The 20,906-nt window shown below is 41.0% G+C and overlaps 2 protein-coding genes across 4 annotated transcripts; both read right to left on the bottom strand.

Moving 5' to 3' along the window:
* Positions 1 to 6,289: 6,289 nt before the first annotated feature.
* Positions 6,290 to 12,474, bottom strand: clk2b (CDC-like kinase 2b). 3 transcript variants are annotated; one of them, XM_029451469.1, is made up of 11 exons: positions 11,994 to 12,474; positions 11,228 to 11,318; positions 11,083 to 11,149; positions 10,889 to 11,005; positions 10,652 to 10,818; positions 10,154 to 10,248; positions 8,177 to 8,306; positions 7,999 to 8,081; positions 7,836 to 7,915; positions 7,668 to 7,758; positions 6,290 to 7,253 (listed from the first exon to the last, which is right to left on the bottom strand). In XM_029451469.1, the coding sequence occupies exons 1-11, from the start codon at positions 12,057 to 12,059 to the stop codon at positions 7,071 to 7,073; spliced, it is 1,170 nt and encodes a 389-aa protein (XP_029307329.1). In that variant the 5' UTR covers positions 12,060 to 12,474; the 3' UTR covers positions 6,290 to 7,070. The 3 variants fall into 3 exon arrangements, with proteins under 3 accessions (XP_029307329.1, XP_029307330.1, XP_029307331.1); XM_029451470.1 differs by lacking the exon at positions 11,994 to 12,474 and adding an exon at positions 11,537 to 11,819; XM_029451471.1 differs by lacking the exon at positions 11,994 to 12,474 and having other exon boundaries at positions 11,129 to 11,149; positions 11,228 to 11,308.
* A 684-nt stretch (positions 12,475 to 13,158) lies between these two features.
* On the bottom strand, positions 13,159 to 20,673 carry LOC115021700 (meiotic recombination protein REC8 homolog). Its single transcript, XM_029452305.1, is given in 17 exon segments — positions 13,159 to 13,262; positions 13,642 to 13,751; positions 13,905 to 13,985; positions 14,531 to 14,615; positions 14,888 to 14,930; positions 15,041 to 15,222; positions 15,582 to 15,780; positions 16,539 to 16,704; positions 16,794 to 16,920; positions 17,018 to 17,096; positions 17,193 to 17,260; positions 17,976 to 18,069; positions 18,189 to 18,309; positions 18,397 to 18,472; positions 18,800 to 18,942; positions 19,031 to 19,099; positions 20,618 to 20,673. Coding segments are annotated over 17 exon segments (1,803 nt in total).
* Positions 20,674 to 20,906: the final 233 nt, after the last annotated feature.

A 20,906-nucleotide genomic window follows, 5' to 3' on the forward strand; every position in this document is an offset into this window, starting at 1 on the left:
AAACAATTAAAAAGGAAGTGATATGGTGAGGTCATCCCCTCCAATTTCTCCAGAAAACAATATAATTACAATACTGAGGCTTTTTGTTTTGTTTTAACCCCTATCTAATCATTTTTCTTTAAAAAAAGAAATCTCTATTGATGCAAGTGTTTCTATTAATCCATCATTTTGTTATTGTTTTTTATTGTTTGTTATTGAATCATTACAGTTTGCAGATATATGTCTGTCATCACAGGGAGAAAAGATTATTATTATTATTATTATTATTATTATTATTATTATTATTATTATTTTAAGTCTTTATAAGTACTATATAAAAGTTTAATCCATCCATCCATCCATCGTCTACCGCTTATCTTCTCCGGGCCACATCCGCTGGCTCCAACTGGGGGATGCCGAGGCGTTCCCAGGCCAGTGAGGAGATATAATCTCTCCACCGAGTCCTGGGTCTTCCCCGGGGTCTGCTGGACGTGCCTGGAACACCTCCTTAGGGAGGCGGCCAGGTGGCATCCTTACTAGATGCCCAAACCACCTCAACTATCTCTGAGGGAGACACCAACCACCCGTTTGAGAAAACCCATTTTGGCCGCTTGTACCCGTGATCTCGTTCTTTCGGTCATGACCCATCCTTCATGACTATAGGTGAGGGTAGGAACAAAGATCAACCGGTATATTGAGACCTTTGTCTCTTTTCGTCACAACGGTGTGGTAAAGTGACTGTAGTACCGCCCCCGCTGCTCTGATTCTCCGGCCAATCTCTAGCTCCATCGTCCCCTCACTCGCGAACAAGACCCCGAGGTACTTGAACTCCTTCACTTGGGGTAATGGCTCATTCCCTACCCGGAGTAGGCAATCCACCGGTTTCCTGCTGAGAGCCATGGCCTCAGATTTTGAGGTGCTGATCCTCATCCCAACCGCTGCACACTCAGCTGCGAACCGATCCAGTGACTGTTGAAGGTCACAGACCGATGATGCCATAAGGACCACATCATCTGCAAAGAGCAGCGATGAGATCCTCAGGTCACCGAACTGCAACCCCTCTCCTCCACGACTACGCCTCGATATCCTGTCCATGAAAATCACGAACAGGATTGGTGATAAAGCGCAGCCCTGGCGGAGGCCAACATTCACTGGGAACGAGTCCGACTTACTGCCGAGTATCCGGACACAACTCTCGCTTTGGGCGTACAGGGATTGGATGGCCCTCAGAAGTGACCCCCTCACCCCATACTCCCAGCAGCACCTCCCACAGTATCACCCGGGGGACCCGGTCATACGCCTTCTCCAGATCCACAAAACACATGTAGACCGGATGGGCGTACTCCCAGGCCCCCACCAGGATCCTTGCGAGAGTGAAGAGTTGGTTCGTTGTTCCACGACTAGGACGTAATTCGCATTGTTCCTCTTCAATCAGAGGTTCGACTATCGGCCAAACCCTCCTTTCCAGCACCTTGGAGTAGACTTTACCAGGGAGGCTGAGAGGCTTTGTGTGACTGCTGTAGGTTATTCTTGTTTTGACTGTGGCGAGTTGTGGTCTTAGAGCCAGCTATTGTTTATGCTCGTAGCGGATTAACAGGTATGTTTCCCAGCGCGTAGTTTTGAAAAGCACAAGAAGCATATTCGGCGTTGAGCTTAGAGGATAGCTCTAGCTATGTAAAAATAAAAACTGCCGTGCTTAAGGCATATGAGCTTGTGCCAGAGGCTTATCGCCAGCGTTTTAGGTCTTGGGAAAGAAGAAGTGGTCAGACGTATGTGGAATTTGCGAAGGGTCTGACAACTCACTTTAAACGTTGGTTAACAGCCCTTGAAATCGTTCATTTTAATGATTTATGTGAGTTGGTGATTTTGGAGCTGTTGAGGCTGCATCATTTGATCCCACACGGTCTTGGAGGTCTGGTTCGTTTAAGTCTGAAACCAAACCTCGAGGAAGTTTTGATAAGAGTAAATCATGCAACCATTGTCACGAGACAGGACACTGGAAGGCAGAATGTCCTTTATTACTGTCGAGGAATAAGAGTATGAGACCTAATGTTAAGCCTGCTGCGTTCGTTGCGCCTGTAAGTACGACTGATGTCTCTGAGGTACTTACTACTTGTTCTTGTGAGCCTGACGTTTTGGCTGCGTATGCTCCTTTCATTAGAAGTGGTGTTGTGTCGCTGGTAGGAAGTGAGGTTAAAATACCGATAAAGATCTTGAGGGATACAGGGGCCTGTGACTCGTACATAGTGGACTCTGTATTGCCTTTATCAGCAGAAACTGACGTCGGTGAACGTATTCTCTGTCGTGGGATAGGATTAACAATTTTGCCTATTCCTTTGCATAAAATGATCCTTGACTGTGAGCTTGTGCAGGGTGAGGTTGCTCTGGGGGTTCGGCCGGCGTTGCCCATTGAAGGGGTTCACTTTATTTTGGGCAACGGGTTGGCTGGTAGCCGTGTGTGGGCTGACACTCCTCCCTCACCTGTGGTTACACTCTGTCCGGTGGATGCTACTTCTGATGAGAACTCTGGTGAATTCCCGGAGGTCTTTTCAGCCTGTGTGGTTACGCGCGCAATGGCGACGTCAGAGTTGTATGCGTTGTCTGACAGTTGTGGTGACGTCAATTTGGAGGTTCCGTCTCTGTCGGATTTTCCTCTGTTAGTTTCACGTAGTGAGCTTTTGCATGAGCAACGGGGTGATCCCTCCCTAAAAGTGTTTTTTGATCGTGTATTGTCTGCCTCTCTGCGGTTTCTCCCTGCCTGAGCCAGGAAACCACGGGTTTATGGCGTTGTCTTTTGTTTGCATACCTTGATGCGCAAGTTATGTCCATGGTTTACAAATACATCCCTTATATATTTTACCCTTTGGTGTCCTTATCGTCTGTTTGTCTTGCCCTAGAGCCGGGGTTGTGACAAGATGAATCTTTAAACATCTTGTCTTTGGCTTCACACCTCATAGACCACATATACAGTGGGTCATAAAATGATGCTTAGGTAGCAAGTTTCTATGTGGATACAAGTGCTTAAATAGTTTGTGGTGGTCAACAATCAAATGCTTTAGATATATTGTCGTACCTAGAGTGAGCAAAAGTGACACAACCATGTTCATTATTTTAAGTAACAACAGTAACACCTTCCAGTTTTCGTTTCCTGCAGGAATAATGTTACCAAACAGTGGGATGTTTTTCACAAGACACAAAGTCTGAATAGAATTCAAACCAATGCCATTGCCAGCACTGTCCAAAATTATCTTTGTGGGACGTTTCTTTTGTTCTAAAAACCCTGGAAAGCAAGTTCTGTTGCGATTTTAAGTATTTTGTGAGATATTCAAAAAGCAATTTGATATTAAGACATTGAAATCAACTCGGAAATGTTTAACCCTGAAATGTCAACTCTCCAGTTTTTGCTGTGCAGATTAATGCTTGCATCCATACAGGATGATCACCATACCTGTCAACCATCCCGTTTTTCCCGGGATTATCCCGTATTCTTCCTTCGCTTAAATATTTTCCCGTAATTATCCCGTATTTTTAACCTTTCAAAAATAAAAATAGGCCTAATATAAAAAAGTGTACAGTGGTAAAGTGTCCTCCGGTAAAGCAGGTGGCAGGATTATGTTTAACTTTAGTTGAAAAAAGTATCCGCCAGTAAACACACAGAAGAAGAAAACAGGAACAATAACACAGAAGAAGAAAACAGGAACAATAACACAGAAGAAGAAAACAGGAACAATAACAGAGAAGAAGATGAAAACATATGGATGAGAGTCAGTGAACGGGAGATAGGACGGAGACGCAGTTGTACCTGCCAAACAAGTTAAAACTTTATGCAAGTAACTAGACAAATGAGAGGAGACCTTCCATTATTTAATAAAAAGCAGAGTTGGGCAAACTCGTGCTTTTTGTAAACTGTGCCATTCAGATGTTAGCATCGCACACGGTGGAAAAAGCGATGTTCACCAGCATGAACAATCGTCCAAGCACAAGCACAAGCACAACCAAGAGGCACAAAACATACACTGTCAATGTGGTTTTTTAATGTTGTACTTTTTACTTCATTAGATTTATTTGACATTAATTACTGTTTACAGTTAAATTATAAATCAACTAATAATGATGTATTATTATATATACTTTTACTCCTACATTTTAGATTCTGAAATGCCGACTTTTATCCGTCGAGGTCCCTGACCATCACTGCCACCCAGTATGACAGCGCATCCGAGCCCAGCGGTTCTTCCCATGAGTGGTGGGCCCACAGGATGGATGGATGGGAGGCACCACGTAGCTTCTTCGGGCTGTGCCCGACCGGGCTCCGTGGCAAACCCGGCCACCAGGCACTCACTGTCGGGCCCTCCCTCTGGGCCTGACTCCAGACGGGGGCCCCGGGCTTCCTCCGGGCAGGGTCTCTCCTTCTCTTTCCCTTTTTTTCATGAGGTCGTTTTGAACCATTCTTAGTCTGGCCCCTCACCTGAGACCAATTTGCCTTGGGAGACCCTACCAGGAGCACTAGGCTCCAGACAACACAGCTTTCAAGTTCAGAGGGACACACAAACCTCTTCACCACGATAAGGTGATGGTTCCCAGAGAGGTTTAATATACAGTTTAATAAATTGTTTAAATGGTTTACACACTGTATATCTGCTTACGATGTAGTTGTAAGTTGATATATGGACATTTAAAACTTCTCCTGTGAAGACATCATTTATATTACACCTGTATTTTATTATAGCTTCTTTCATTCTAGTTGTTGACGGATACATTAAGAAACACATTAATCTGCTGTATAATAGTGTGTTATAAACCATTAATTTAAGCTTTATATACTGCTGATTCATTCTCAAATAGTGTTGCCCTTGTCTGTTCCTCTGATTTCCTTTTGTCACATTCTCTGTATTTGAATACCTTATATGGCACACACATGACTTCTGAATACGTCCCACTACCAACCCCCTTAAAATCCTTCAATCTCTTGTTTACCTCCTATCCTTTCCCCCTTTGCAGTTCAGACCACATTGGAGGTAAAGACCCTTTAATGCTTTAACAAGATCACCAAGAAAAGCCTCGAGCATCGGTCCTGTGTCAAATAAATAAAATAAAGCCAATATGATCATTAGAGGATTCCCTCTTGTGCAATGTGAACATATATGTTTTTTGAATACATCTTTATTTAAATGGATCTCAGTCGTCACTATTTGGGGACAATTAAAAAGAAACTACTTACATCTAGAGAAAAACACATGCAACCTTCATCCTGCTAAAATAGAAACAAAATGAATCTCATTGGCCAAATATGTTCCTGCAGGAATGAAATGCTTCGCTGGATGAGCAATTTTTAGTAAAATGAAGAGTTGCCATCTCGGAGTTCTGTTCATTTCATTCTATAGATAATAAATATGAATACATCTAAAAGCATTTTTCTTTTAGGTTTCAAGTCTATTGCAGAGAATATTTCCTTAACTAGGAGAAACTAAAACACTGATTTATTACGTTTTGGAACAGAAAAGTTCTTATGGTCAAAGGCCAGGTGCACATGCTGGCTGTGTGCACAGCAGGGGTTGTCTCAGCCGGTTTAACCAGTTTAAGCTTAAGGTCAGTGTCGGCCTCAGCCTCCTCGTCACCTCAAGTCGGTGTGCCTTTGGTACCGAGCTGTGGCGGGTGCTTTGACCGAGGCGTACCTGCCTGCACTAGCCTAGTTGTTTTGATGATTTTAAATAGATTGGACCAATAATTCACTCGTAGATCTTCCTTTTTCTCATGCAAATTAAATCCCAAAATTTAAACACTAAATCTAAAATCTGCTGTAAATGTTTTATTAATAAAGTATAACTGGAAATACCTGTGTACTATATATATATATGTTAAAAACAAGTTCTGTATTAAGAAACAACAAGTAAATGGTATTTATCACAATCGCACACACACACACAAAGAGATATTGATTACTTTCCTTCATTAAGTCTCCATTCACACATAAAAATGTCTCTTAATTTTAGCACCATTAATTCTCAATAACAGCCTTAAATCACTTTTAGAATTGCCAAGAAAGAAGATCAGCTATACATACCCCCACTACCCACACAAACACACACAACCTCCCACACAAACACACACACACACACACACACACACACACACACACACACACACACACACACACACACACACACACACACAAACTTTAGAAATAAGCTCTCATTCAGTCAAACAATAAGAGGAAAGCTGGCCAGCGCACACACTCGCTCACTGCTCTCTACTGCCTTTGTGAAGGATGCACCGATGAAGAATTACATTTAATAAACGAAAGTAACTCAATACAAAATTTATTACAAAAATCACACAAATTATTGTTATAAAGTGACTCCGAGAATAAAACAAAAAAAATATACATTTACTTTAAGCTTTTGTCTCTATATCCTCAACATTTTAGAGATACAATTTTATTGTATTTTTAAAGTTTGAAGCAGACTCGATCTACTTGCATGATGTGCAATCGTTTAAAGATAATACCCTGTGGTCATTTTAGCCCATTTACTTCCATTCATGTATATTTACATTACCAGCCAACACTTTTTGAAACCACAGCTGCTGTATTAAAGAAATTAATATTTCCACTGTTCAAGGCATCATTTGGTTTATACTCTTAATCATCACTTATGACGCACTAGAAGGGTGCTGTGGTGTCTGCAGGGTCTCTTTCTTTTCATTTGGCTGTGTTCAGGACAACATCTATAAAAATGTAGTGACCAAGTGCTAGATTGTAAGCATGCATCTAAGAGGAAGCTGGTGAAAATTAGGAACACAGCACCGGGAAAAACGTAAATATAGCGAGGCGAAACGTCAAGCGGACAAAGCTTGTTTCAAAACGAGAGTGAATCTGGGGCTGGCTTTGACCTGCTGGTGAGCACCTTAACCCTCGTTGAGCCGGGGAGGAGAGAAGGAGGGGGCTACTTTGAATGTTGTATTTACAATCATTGTGCCTTTAAGCCCTCCTGATTGAAATAAAATACAAAATATATATGATTTGTCGTTGAGAAACTAAAAGTTGTAAACACACTGGTATGGTCCGCAGAGGGTCAAGTGTCTGTTCCGGGTCATCTGCTCATTTCAAAGCTGTTCCTCCAGACATGACTCCTTCCTGGATGATGAAGAGGCAGGAAGAAGGGGTGACACAGGGCAGAGGAAAGACATATGCGATTTGAGGGCTCGTAGTCCATCATCCTCTCCAAGAGGTAAAACAACTGGTGGTGTTCTGTCCCATGTGATAACAAGTTCTTCTGAAAAGTCAGAAACAGAAACAAGTCGTTTAAGGGAGTTAATGCAATAGTCCTTTTTAGCTGCACATTTCAGTAGTCTGGTTTGGGTGTCTTAATAGGGATTAAGTAATGATTATATATTATTTTATTTTTATTCTTACTTTTTTAATGCTTTTAATTCACATGGCTTTTTAATTCTTACTGGTCGGTTGCTGATCTTAAGTAATTACATTTGTATTCCTACTTCCTAATGATCTTAACTCATATTTATTATTTACATTTCTGTTTTATTTGTGTTAACTTAGGTCTAATGTTTTATTTGTACACTATCAATTGTTTGTGGCTGCAACTTCCTGGGTAGCTCCAGCATTGTGTAGCACATTGTGCTTCCACATGAAATTAAAAGCTTTAAAGTTTGCACAAGCCTCAGCTCACCCTCAATGGTTTGGACTTGGCTTTCACGTAGCGTCCGGCCTTGGAGTACTCATTCCAGTCGAGACGACCACGGTGGAAATACTTCTGCTTTCTGTCAAAACAATTATTTATTTTTATGTCAGATGAAGCTTGTTTGCACGTGTGTGTTTTTATTAATCAGTGTGTTACCTGCTACTTTGGATCATTCTCTGAGGAATTGGTCCCTGTATGCTCTCCATCATAGCAAGATGCTCCCGATTGTCATGAGTCTAAAAGTGGAGATCAGTCACGTCAACAAGGATTATACTACTTTCAGCACGCTGTAATTGTATCAATATAATCCCATAGTGACCTGGTACAGTGTGAAGCCTGCATAGTATTCAAACAGGATGCAGCCGATACTCCACACATCACATGGGTGACTCCAACCCAACTCTGTGGGAGACAAAAAAAGGGACAAAACTTTCAAAACTAAACAAAACGTGATGACAGCTCCTGGTTACTTTCTGGTCTAAATGAACATCTCTTACCCAGAATGACCTCTGGAGCTCGGTAGTGACGCGTAGAGATGACGACAGAGTGGTGTTCGTGGTCAAAGGTGGCGCTGCCAAAGTCGACAAGCCGCACTGTGGTGTCGTTTATTCTCCGCTCATTGCACTTCTGTCAGGAAGAAATAAATAAAACATGCCAACAGTTTAACCAGATCTATAACATTTTGAGATAAAACTGAAATTGAGCACACTAGTGTTGGTATTAAGCCTCTCTTGCAAAGGTCAACTACACACACAACTTTGCTAAAGGAGCAGTTTGACATTTCGGGGCGAATAAACACAAACTTTACAAACAATACAGCGGCCAGATGTACACAAATGACATGACACTTCCTGTTTGAGCACACCTTTAAACTTCAGCCTTTGTGCAGAATAAACTAATGAGATACAACAGGTTAATTATTGACTTTCAGAGGAACTGGTTAGGTGTTTTTTTTGTTACCTTTGGACCGAGCCAGCTTTCCCCCCGCTTCCAGTCTTTATGCTAAGCTAAGCTAATGGTTGCTTCATATTTATTTATGGTGCAGGAATGGCAGTGGTACCAACCTTCTCATCTAATTCCCGGCAATAAAGTGAATAACTTTACTTTTAAGTACGATAGGTCAAAGTTTAACCAGTAAAACTGCAAAGAAACACAGAAATTGGGTTATAATTTTACTCTTTGTGTTCGTTTTCTAGTTTAGCTAACCTGGGGTTTTGTAGAGTCTCTAAGAGTACAATGGGAGCCAGAGCCTTCAGCTATCAAGCTCCTCTCCAGTGGAACCAGCTTCCAATTTGTGTTCGGGAGGCAGACACACTCTCCACATTTAAGAGCAGGCTAAAGATTTTCCTTTTTGATAAAGCTTATAGTTAGGGCTGGCTCAGGCTTGCCTTGGATCAGTTATGCTGCTATAGGCTTAGACGGCCGGGGGACACCTCCCTGCTCTCCTCCTTCTCTTCCTCTCTCCTCCCCTCCATCTCCCCTTTCCCCCTCTCTATCTGTATGCATTTATGTAAATGTATGTTACTAACTCAGCATCCGGGGCATCATCCCCGGAGTTTCTGTGTCTCTCATGTGGCAGGTTGCCACTGATAAGGTTTACGTCAGGATCAGGAATCGTGGCTGCGCCTGCTGCTCTGGTCCTGCCTGAGAAGCCTTTTTGACATTATTCTGGATTCATCCATACTTTCTCTTTTTTTGATCACAACATAATTTCTGTCAAATGTTGTATTTGTACTATGTTGTTTATCCTGTACACACGGCATCAGTTGCACGTCTGTCTGTCTTGGGAAAGGTATCCCTCCTCAGTTGCTCTCTCTGAGGTTTCTTCCATTTTTCCCCCTTTAATTATGGGGTTTCTTTTAGGACGTTTTTCCTTGTGTGATGCGAGGGTCTAAGGACAGAGGGTGTTGTATGCTTTACAGTCTGTAAAGCACACTGAGACAAATGTATAATTTGTGATATTAGGTTATATAATTATATTTGATTTGATTTGTTTAAACAGACCTTTGTGACTGTGTCACTGCTCCTGTTCATGCCCCATCTGACTTCTTTCCAGTGCTCCCAGATCACAGCAATTACTTGTATGTATGTTATTATTACCAATAGAAATTATGGCCAAAACTATGAAAATAAGTAATAAGTAATAAAAAAAAGTTTTTATTATGCACAATATAATAATAATAATAATAATAATAATAATAATAATAATAATAATAATAATAATAATAATAATAATAATAATAATAATAATAAAACAAAAGCTATCTAATCAAAGATGCGACCATAGACTGTATATATCAGTCTATGGAGGCCACACATTGTCCCACTGAAGGCTCACAGGATCTGCTGAGCAACATTTGCATCCAAATGTGCAACAACAAAGCAAATCTCCTCCTGCATTAATCCCTTCTTATTTAACATCCGGATGTTTTCCTTCACACAAGGTGCCAGCCTTCATGCCTGCAGTTGTTTACCTTCTCAGCATTGTATATGAGAGAGTAGTCAGATATCACAAAAAGGATGTTCTCAGGCTTCAGGTCGGTGTGAGTCAGCTTGTTGTCATGGAGAACTGCCAGCGGAGAGAGGAGGGAAACAGTTTGAAATTCATCAGGGAAGACAACACCCTCGTCTGGTTGAGTTTTCTGTTGTTTAAACAGTCAGTATAGATTTGTAGGGGGAAATAAATGTTGTTTAAAAAGATAGTGAAATTTCTATCAGACATCCCTGAATGAAAATAATCGTAAATCCCAGCCCTAGTTATGTTTATGTTTCTCTTTAATCTAGTATGGGGATGTTAATCAGGAACACTTCTATCATCTTCAGGTCTCCCTTTAAATATCTACCTGGCCTGTTGGCTGCTGCATCAGTGACACAGCTGTTAATAATCTGCTTACTGTCATCGCTGACATTGATCCAGAAGCACAAGAGAAGAAGCGAAGCGGTGCAGTTGGTGTGATGCATGCTGGACTCACAGCTGACAGCGTGGCAGATCTGGTGGGCCATGTGTCGGATTTGGTTAATGGGATAAGGCAGGAAGTTGTTTGCTTTCAGGAAGTCAAAGGTGCTGAGGGACAGCAGCTCAAAGGAGATGCACACATGGCCGTAGTAGTTAAACCAGTCCAGCATCTGCACACAGTGACTGATGGCAAAAGAAAGAGACAAAATAAATGTACAAGACAGAAAAAGAGTCAAAATGACAAACTACTCACTGTCTGTTTTCTGGATCTCTCTCGTTGATCTTCTCCAGAACATTGATTTCCAGTTTGGCAGCTTCCCTGTATTTCTCCATGTTCTTAATGATCTTCAGAGCAATTTGACTTCCTCCTCTGTGTGTTAAACAAAAAGAGCAATAAACACATGTTGCAGATTGGTCTAACTTTCATTATTAGAAGAAGCAGATTACCTGCTGTGGTCGGAACATTGCACCACCTTCCCAAAGGTTCCCTCACCTAAAGTGTCGATTATCTCATCTGTGAGACAGATTGAGGTGAAATTAAAACTGGAGCATTTTTTTACGACGGCTACCAACACTTCCAACTGATACCTACATCTGTCTTCGAGGACGTCCCCACTTGTGTAGATCAGGTGGCCATTCTCAGTGTCCCTCTCATTGTCGCCTACAGCCTCACTGCTGCTTCGCTGGAAACAAAGTCACATGTATGACAGGTGGAGCACAAGAAGAAGAAACTGGGCAGAGATCAACCTGCTTCATCGTCTTCTTTCATCACCCAACTAAAGACTGAGACAGAGTGGGTGACATCTGACCTCTGGGTCTTAAAGGCCAAAGGTCATCAGGTGGATTTACCCCTGGCTAGAACAGATGCGTTTCAATTTTACATGCAGAAAAATGCACTTACAGTGAAATATGTATTGAGAGGTGTCATGTATTTCTTTAAAACGGCAGACTCTGAATGCAGTCATGACGAAATAAAGAATCCTCCAGATTGCGAGCTTTTGCATTGAGTTTCATCCTGACGACCTGAGCTTGTTCTAAAGGAGGTTAATAAGAAAAGTCAAATGGCTTTTGGCCTCTTTGGAGGAGCTGAGGCTCTATTTCCATCCACATTCTGAGACTGTTATTAATATCAGAAGCCCAGCATGTGCTGAGGAGACACTTATGCAGGACACGGGTAGCGAAATAGACAGCAAGTGACACATGTAAACACACATTCTACATAGGATTTGTGGAGCTTTAAGACAGAATCGTTCAGGTCAAAAGTTAACCATGATGATGCAGAGATGACAGATTCATTTTCAGAAAGAAATAGAAGCAAGAACCCAGAAAGTACATGCTCAGAAGATAGAGATACTCACAGAGAGGCAGAGGCAAATACAGTCCAGAAAACCCTTATAGAGAGAGCACAGCTCTGTCTTTCCCATTCTGCAGAAGTGCAGAGCTACTCGGAGATGAGAAGAGCTTGATTAGAAGAGGATGGAGGGGGGGGGGGGGTTGTAAGGAAAAGGAGAGAAGCAGGTGAAGCAAAAGCACGAAAACTAGATCACCAGGAGAGAAAAAGCACAAAGGACAGGACGATACAACAACAAAGCAGAACTGGCACAGTGAAACCAGAGGACATGGAGAGTGACAAAGTAAAATACAGCTTGCAATGTTGTCAAACCAGAAGCGAAGGTGAGACCGAACTAGCCACAAAACCAGACAGAAGAAAAAATAGCTTAAGATAAAAATGAAGAAAAATCCAACACAAGTGAAGAAGAAAGCTGAAGTACAAGACAAAAACAGAAAGCAACGGACATGAAATGAGACGAAGAGACAGCAGGACAGATAGAGGGTGAGAACGAGAGATCGGAGACAGACGCTAATAATAAACTTTGGTCACAACCCCCTGAGAAAGTCTTCAGAGGAGAATCAAGATGTGGTCAGGGGGAGGAGAGATCTAGTTTCACTCAACTTACTTACTCTCCTCCTTGCACCTCCTTAACCCCTGCAATATGTTTTGCCACACCTGTCCTGCTATGCATGCTACACATACCTTTCAATATACAGCGCATGCTGTGTTCACAGAAATAACTGACAGAGCTCTTATAAAGTGTTTATTTGGTAGTTCATGTTCAAAGGGACACGTTACTTGAACAGAGATGTGCACAGTTGTTTTTCGGTGCAGAATGACATGAGGTAATGTCTTTACAAATATGACAAATACGACCATAAAAATAGTTAAAAGACTCATCTGAAATCTCATAAACTTGATACAATGTATTGGACTCAGTAGCAAAATGGACCAATGATTTGCTTTAAGAAATGTAAGTATGTGAAACAGCAGTGTTTTAAAAGCTTAAATAATATCAACCATGTCAACAAGTCACACCGACAACAAATCTTCTGAAGTGATCAGTAACCAAACATTTGACTTCAATTAATATTTTGTATGTATAATTTATTTTCTTTTTTATCCAGGCATTTTTGTCTGATAAAATGTAAAAAAAATAGACAAATAATTGTGCAGGGATCGTGAACACGTCACAATGTCGGACGCCCCTCTTCGTAGTTAGGTCCAGGGAATATCAATATGTCACCATAAGGCTCGTCCTGCTCCGCACGTACCTTCCTGGTCGTTAAACTCTCTGCAGACAGGATGCAAACTTTGAAACTAAAACATCCACTTACTGTAAATAAAACCACAAGTTTACACAAAAAGATCAAGATAAGAAACATTTGGATAATAGCACATTAAAAGATAATGTAGAAATTGTATTTTAGCTAAATAGTTGTAATATCTCTATTTTAAATCAAATTATTGTTCTCTGAATTACAGCACATGAACAGTGTTGTTGCTCCCTCAGCCCCCACCAACTCATTATTAAAGCTTCCATTAGTGACAACTTTTGATTTTTTCAAAGACCCGACTCAGATTTATGGATTCGGTGTTGATGCTGTAACATTAAGACAATTTCAACATGAGTAAAGGGATGATAAGATGATAACTCAAACTGATGCCTTTACCCAGGAGCCTCAGAAAGGTGTCGCTGACAGTTCTGCGGTCGACGTCTGGCGGCAGAAGAGACGCAAACACCAAAGGCGCCTCTTTATTCTCTGGAATATCCACCGGCAGCCTAAACACACACGAGAACACACACGAGAACACACACACACACATATTCGTATTCTTGTCTCCAAACCTAAACAAATGCAAAGACTGGGAATAATAAACTTGTCAACTCTGAGTTTCTACTGGTTAGCGACGGTGTCACGCTCACTGTCATTACCCAGGAAACTCTGATGCAGCTCTCTCCAGAAACGCGTCCACCACCTCTGGGATGTCCTGCAGTGACCTGGAGACAACGGACCTGCAAACACACACAGGTGCACATAAACACGACTGCACTCCAGTTACTGAATACAGATAACATGGCAATGTTTTGTAAATAGTAATGAAATGTAGAAATGTGAAATGTAATCTGAATACTTTTGAATGACTTCAAAATCAAACATAGAAGATATTGCACCTCATACTAAGCCGCAAACGTTTTTGTTCCACAAATATGTTTTCTCTTAAAACATCTCAAAATATTTTCAATGCAAATAAAATGCATATTCAGCATTTACAGGTGTACTGTGTGTATTTTACAACATGTGGGATGATGTTTCTTTTTTGTAATATTTGTCAATCAAAGGCCACATGGAAGGTTTTGAGTATTTACTCTATAAAACAGAATAAACTAATATTAGATAAGTCACCATTAACAAAACTGGCAACCTGAGAGGAGTAACTTATTCTTTCAAATGTAATCTGGTTTGATTATAGTTACTTTTCTTTGGTAATCTGATTACATGTTATCTGTTACTCCTCAACCTTTGATGCACATACTTCACATCTTTCTTCGTTACGTACCCTTCTTTCTCGGATGTGTACATAGGGGAGCTCTTTCGAGGCCCCTCCCTCTGGTCCGAGCCCTCCAGCAGCAGTGAACCATGATCTGCACAAACACACATAACATTTGAGGACATTGGCTTCTATTTGTTCCCTGTAGGCTCGCCCTGACCATTAACCATAAGTGATACATGCCTAACCCCGACCTCTGACTTCCCCCCCACCCCAGGGAAGACACAGACTATGTAGCGCTAAATGTAACTGCAGTGGAAACACATTTCACCCCTAGTTAAACACATACTAGCTGTCCCGGGTCAACTTGTTTAAATATCCACGGCACACTTTCATGTTTGATTGTTTTTTTTAAACACGGTTTACCTGAAAATTCATACATCTCTGGTTCTGCCACATCTCTGGGCCCCTGTATTCACACACAGACACACACACACACACACACAGTGACATATCCCGTCTCCTCCCCACACAAAAAATGGCTTCACAGCTATCGATGCCAGCGTCACGCAAACAAACGTCCTTTCACACCTCCTTGGGGGTGGGGTCAAGACCCTCCGCTGCCTCAGCCGCCTCACACTCTCGTTCCTTTTCAGAGTCGGTGGACTCGGGCCCTCTCCCCCCGGCCCGCAGGTCCGACCCTGAGATGGGCTTGATGGTCGCAGCCTGTTTCCATAGAAACAGCAACTCTTCAGGCAAGGCTGCGAGGGAGAAAATAGCTTTGAGGTTTATTTTAGAAAAAGTTATTTCAGTCACATCTTTTAAAAATAGCAGTCGCTGCGATGAGTATGAGAAATCTGAGAGAAATAAATAATTAGTTACAATTTATATCAATACATCGTTATAACACTGTTAGATGTGTCACCATCAATGAAAATAATAACACTTAGAACAGCCTATGTTCATTCAAATAAAACAGTTTTAACGTGCAACACAGGAAGAAGGCTGCGGTTTACTGTTTATGAGAACCACGGCTGTAATTCTAGGAAACAATAGTGTAAAATAAGATTTGTATTTGAGGCGGCACTGCAGAAAGGTTTTTTACAGGTGTGTTACTGACGGGTGCAGGGATTGTTGAGGAGCTCGGCAGCAGAGAGCATCCTCTCAGAAGGAGGTGGTGGGAAAAATGGACGTCTGGTCTCGATCAGAGGGTTGTTAATCTGCAGCTGCTGCACCTCCTGTGTGATCTGTGTCTCCGGGTCAAAGAAGATCAGCTGCCTCTTCCTCCTCCTCGTCTTCACCTTTGGAGAAGGCTCATCCTGGGCATGGGAGGGGTGTGGAAAGTAAATTAAGGAGAATTTAAATGTTTATAATTAGATAATAAGAACAACGTTTGTGGTTGCCAAGTTGTGTAAAATCCCTTTTGCTGATATTTATCCTCCTTTATCTCCTTTTATCAGGAAAACCCCTCTAATAGACCTTTTAACCTCTGGACCACAATCTATTTATTAATATTAATGCATTATCAATTACAAGAGCAGGCTCGATGGACTTCTGTTAATAACCTTTATTTATTATATACTAACATTTATAACTGCACAATGAGAAGAAGAGAAGTCACATTTTAACCATCCAACTCCTCCAGCTGCTGAATGATGAATCCCACTTTGGCAGATTGTTTAATATGACCATACGTAGGTAACACACTCTAAACACTATTTAAGGGCAGGACTGCCTTGACTGGAATGAGGAGGAGATGTAGCGCTATCCGGATCTGCATGACGTTGATGCAAGAGGCGTACTGAATGCCTTAAACGTTTGCATTGAGATGCAACATCATTTAAAACTTCCTTGTTTTGGATAAACAATTTGTGGACTGTGGAAATAAGAATTTTCTCTTACATAATCGAAGAGCAAAAATAAGAAAACATTGTTGAATCATCACTGGGTATTAACAAAATTAAAACAAATCGTGGATACGAACATAGAAGAACAGGACATTAGTTCTTATATCACTTCCTGCATGAGGCCCACTGCTGTGCTTACACATAAATAAATAAAAAACAAAAGCTGGCACCTCTGACTGCAGAGTTGGTCTTTGACGTTCCTCTGCTGGTAAAGGTGGGATGGACACCGAGACGGGGGTGTGCTGGTCTGAGGGGGGTCCAGGCTTCTCCACGGACAGGCCTAGCTCTCCCTGAGACAACGTGACATCCTCAGTGGAGAGAGTGGTGGGCTGTGATCTGACACATGTAGAAACACAATCAGTGTGAGCTTGTGTGGATCTGTGTGTGTGTGTGTGTGTGTGTGTGTTTCCATCTGGAACATTTACTCAATAGTGGACACTGTGAGATCTTTTGTCCTCTTTCTCTCCAGGTCTTCCTCTCCTCCGTCCCGTTCCATCTCCCTCTCTTGATCTCCCGCTGACACTCCTTCTGTCTGCATCTCATAATCTCTTCCTAGAGTTAAAGGAAAAAAAAACCATAACATCTTATAACTATTTTACTTTCACCTTTGTCTCAAGAGAGAAAAGGAGCTCCTAGTTTTGAAACGCACCTTCTGGAAAGTCATCTGTCTGGGCCATAAGGATGTCAATAGTATCTGGATGCTGATCGACCAGCTCCTCGCCCTCAAACTAGCCGTGAGAAGAAGGAAGAGATGGATGCAGGTGAGGACCAGCAGCATACAAAAGTGTGCACATCTTTGCATGAGCTTCTTTTGACAGCTGTACCTCTGCAACAGGGATAGCGATGGGCTCCCGCTCTCTCAGAGTGATGGTTTCTGGAGATGCAGTTATGGCTGCGGGAGAATATGAGTGACATTCATTTTAAAAAAGAAATTAAAAAACACTATTTCACAGCTACAAAAACCAGCAGGAGAGAACACAACTAATCAAGCTGCAATTAAAGTGCTCTCTAGTGCCGAGTGAAATGCGGCTACACAACACTTCCTGACACCGCGACCTCGGCCAATTAGGAGGATGTTGGTGTTGAAGGCCCTGACCTGCAGGATCTCTCGGCTCTGTGCTGCTCTGGATTTCTGCATATCAATGCACACAGTCCGACATACTGCATAATACTGGGCATGTTTTATACTTTCTTTAAAGCTGACATTTAATCAATGCTGATAATCAGGACAGGCCTTGTGTATTCTCCTTACTTAGCATTAAAACACGCTGTAATCATTCCATACTGGACATAAAGATCCTTTCTTAATGTTTCTTAATCTAATCTCTAATTTGTTTTTCTTCTTTTATTGAAATGAGGGTTCTCTCTTATTAAATAAAATAAAGAAAGTGTTTCCAGATTATTAGTAGAGTGCCCATTTAATAATCAGCTATACGTATATGCATTTTGATTTATCTATTTTGTAATATTTCTCTATTTCTCTTTATTTATCAATTTGTCTGGTAATTAATTTATCATTAATCATATTTTTTACTGCTGCTGCCACGACCCGATGTCCTGAAGAGATCATTATGTTCATGTCATTAAATCACATCGAGTCATCCTACCGCTCTCTAGTGCAGCCGCAGCCGCAGCCGCAGCCGATGGACTGGCCAGTTGAGGAAGCTCCGGAGAGGTGCTTCTCAGATACTTTTGGCCCCTCTGAGAAACACAAAAGAACACATAGAGTACACTCTTTTATTAGTACAAATATTTAGATGATTTCCAGCTTCCCTTACAAGTGTCTGCTAAGTGTTAAATCTCCTTCCTTATCTGGGTACCTCTATCAGTGTGTTGGGACTGGGCATGACTTCCTCCATGAACATCACTCCGAATAAAGGGTCAGGAGCTCCTTCTGTCTCCTCCAGGAGAGACACGGCATCAGGGAAGTCCAGAATGTTTCTGGAGGCCCAGCAGCGAGAAACAGGAGTTACTTTGTGCTTGTAAGTGCAGACAAATGCGTAGAAATGTTGAGCACCTTTTACTCACCTGCCGTGCTCATCCATATCAATTTTCTGGGACACTCTCTGTTTCACCAGCTTGCCCAAAACGGACTGAAGTTCCTCTGGAAGGACACAAGATCAAAGTCAAGAAACCAGCACGCTTCATCTCTTTCCTCGAGTACAGGGCTTCCTGCTTCGCTCAATTCCTGGATGCCCATGGGATCATGATGATAGATATAGACACTCAACACTTTAGATTACTCCAAATACATAAAAAAGGTCTGTCCTATGACATTCATTAGTTTGTGACTCCCAAACTACTGTATCGCTGAACAATCTCCTTAACCAGTCACATTAATCTGTTCTACGTTATCTTCTTTTGATAACTAATGTAATATTTATTTCACTTCCATTCACTGAGCCTCCTCTGTCTGTGGATAACTTCTCACCCAGGAAAATAGCACACTGTCGGTGGTAGACGAGGATGACGCCATACTGGAGTTGGGAGGAGAGGTAGAGGGAGAAGCGAGGTCGTGGCAGACCAGGCTGAGGTGGTGGGACTCGCTCCAGCACGTAGTTCATGATGTCATCACTGTGCGGGCATTAAGTTTATTGTAACTGGACAGATTCACAGTTCAGCCAATTATAAATATGTGACAATGACTGAAGTAACTTCTTACCAGGTGCTTTTCACGTTGACTTTTAGGAAATCCCTGCGAGTAACTTTGATGCCTTTCGTAGCAGCCAGCCTGAAACGGACACAGAGCATTGATATAAACTTATTTCATGTTTAACTCATCAGGGGGCCGTATCTAACACAAGTTATTAGAATATTAGCAGTAGCCTATTCGCATGCTGATGGTTGTTATAATTTTATGTTTAATTATTGGTTATTTTAGTACATAACCATATTTGATATTAACATATAGCTCAGCTTTAATTGTTTTCTGTGATTGCTGGCAAGTCTATAAATAGCAGCTTTGGTCAGCAACATATTTTCACTTTAAGAGTTTCCCTAAAGGTTAAGATGCTTTATGAATAACTTTTATCTTTACCAGGATCTAGTCTTAACTGTAAGGAGAAATGTTGAGAAAACCTCATAAATCATTCATATTGCTGAACATTCACAGGCTATATTTTCTATATATGTGCTCTCTAATAAGTTGTTTTATGCTAAATGTATGTTTTACATTAATAAACTGAGATTATAGCAACTATTAAATTATGTTTTTAGCATAAACTCAAAAAATTGTAGTAATAAAAAAAAAAAGTGTCTGTAATACCGCTTAATTCATTATGTATACAGTGTAATAATGTGCTTTATGAATTATTACATTTGCATTGTAAACTTTGTTCAGTGGGTCTGCAATGACTATACTGTACTTAATTATGGTCATGTCAATAAAGAACATTTTAACTGAAAAACTAACACAGAAAATAGAGGAGGGTGTCATATTTGAACCTACAAGCCTACCTGTCTCTCTCTCTCTCTCTCTCTGTCATAATGTAACCTTCGACCTTCATCTCATCTTCAAAGCTGTTGTTGTAAAAAGTGTTCAAAGGACTCAGACTTGTGTTTGCTGCCGTGTTTATGTTGCCAGATTGTTGTTATCTTTGCCGCTGATGCACCTGCACTCTCAGCTCTTATTTTATTGTAAGTGCAAGTGTGTGTGTGTGTGTGTGTGTGTGTGTGTGTGTGTGTGTGTGTGTGTCGTTTATATGATGGGAATCTAGGTTTTAAAATTGTATTTTTTGAAATATAAAAGACATTTTTCACTTAGGAACATAATGTTTTAAGTTAAATGTATGTAGGCTACCTTAAAACCACCGGAACAAAAAAGCCCCAAAAATAATCTTTAAAAATAAAAAATAAAACTTTAAACCTTCACGTTAGTTTGACTACTTAATTGGAAAGTAGGGCTTTTACTTAAAAAAGATTAAAAGGAAGATTGGAGCATTAACTTTAACTTATTTGAGCCTGATTTTACATTTCGGGTGTTTCAGGGACGATGGAGGTTTTAATGGTTGTAATGAAGTCTTATAAAACATGACTTTATACTAACTTCCAGTTAACAAAGCAGCCGCGTTAAAGTCGAGTCTCTAAAGCTTTATAATCTGCCACAAACACGATCCAAATTCAGAGATTTCTCATTAATGGCGAACTAATAACAGTTCAAACCTCGGTGAAAATAACTACCATGTGTCTTTATTACTTCACAGGCTAAATTATACATCGATTTAAAAAGTCAAGAAACATTTTTACTAACCAGATTGTAGAAAAACATCCTGTATGACGCCTCAAAACTGTGGGGTAGTAAAACATTTTACTCACACTTTCGGAAAATCTATAAAATATCTGGTAACCCGCAACTCTTAACCTGCACCACAGCGGGTTCACGACTGTGACCCAGAAGAATATTACTTATTTAGTTTGTGAGACGAGCTGATTGGTCAGTCCCACTGTGAGCTAAAGTGAATTAAGTTAAATATATAAATGTAATATACCAGTGTTACATTTGCTTTGAGAAAATAGAATACATTTATATAATTTACTGA

Source organism: Cottoperca gobio, chromosome 16, assembly GCF_900634415.1.
Source record: "Cottoperca gobio chromosome 16, fCotGob3.1, whole genome shotgun sequence".
Classification (NCBI taxonomy): Eukaryota; Metazoa; Chordata; class Actinopteri; order Perciformes; family Bovichtidae; genus Cottoperca; species Cottoperca gobio.

What these genes read in the sequence shown, in the direction of transcription:
- clk2b (XM_029451469.1), bottom strand. Translation starts at nt 12,059, where the DNA reads ATGGGAAAGACAGAGCTGTGCTCTCTCTATAAGGGTTTTCTGGACTGT. An exon ending in CAATGTTCCGACCACAGCAG is followed by an intron (nt 11,006 to 11,082) that starts GTAATCTGCTTC and finishes TTTAACACACAG; the next exon opens with AGGAGGAAGTCAAATTGCTC. An exon ending in AGCTCCAGAGGTCATTCTGG is followed by an intron (nt 8,082 to 8,176) that starts GTAAGAGATGTT and finishes TGTCTCCCACAG; the next exon opens with AGTTGGGTTGGAGTCACCCA.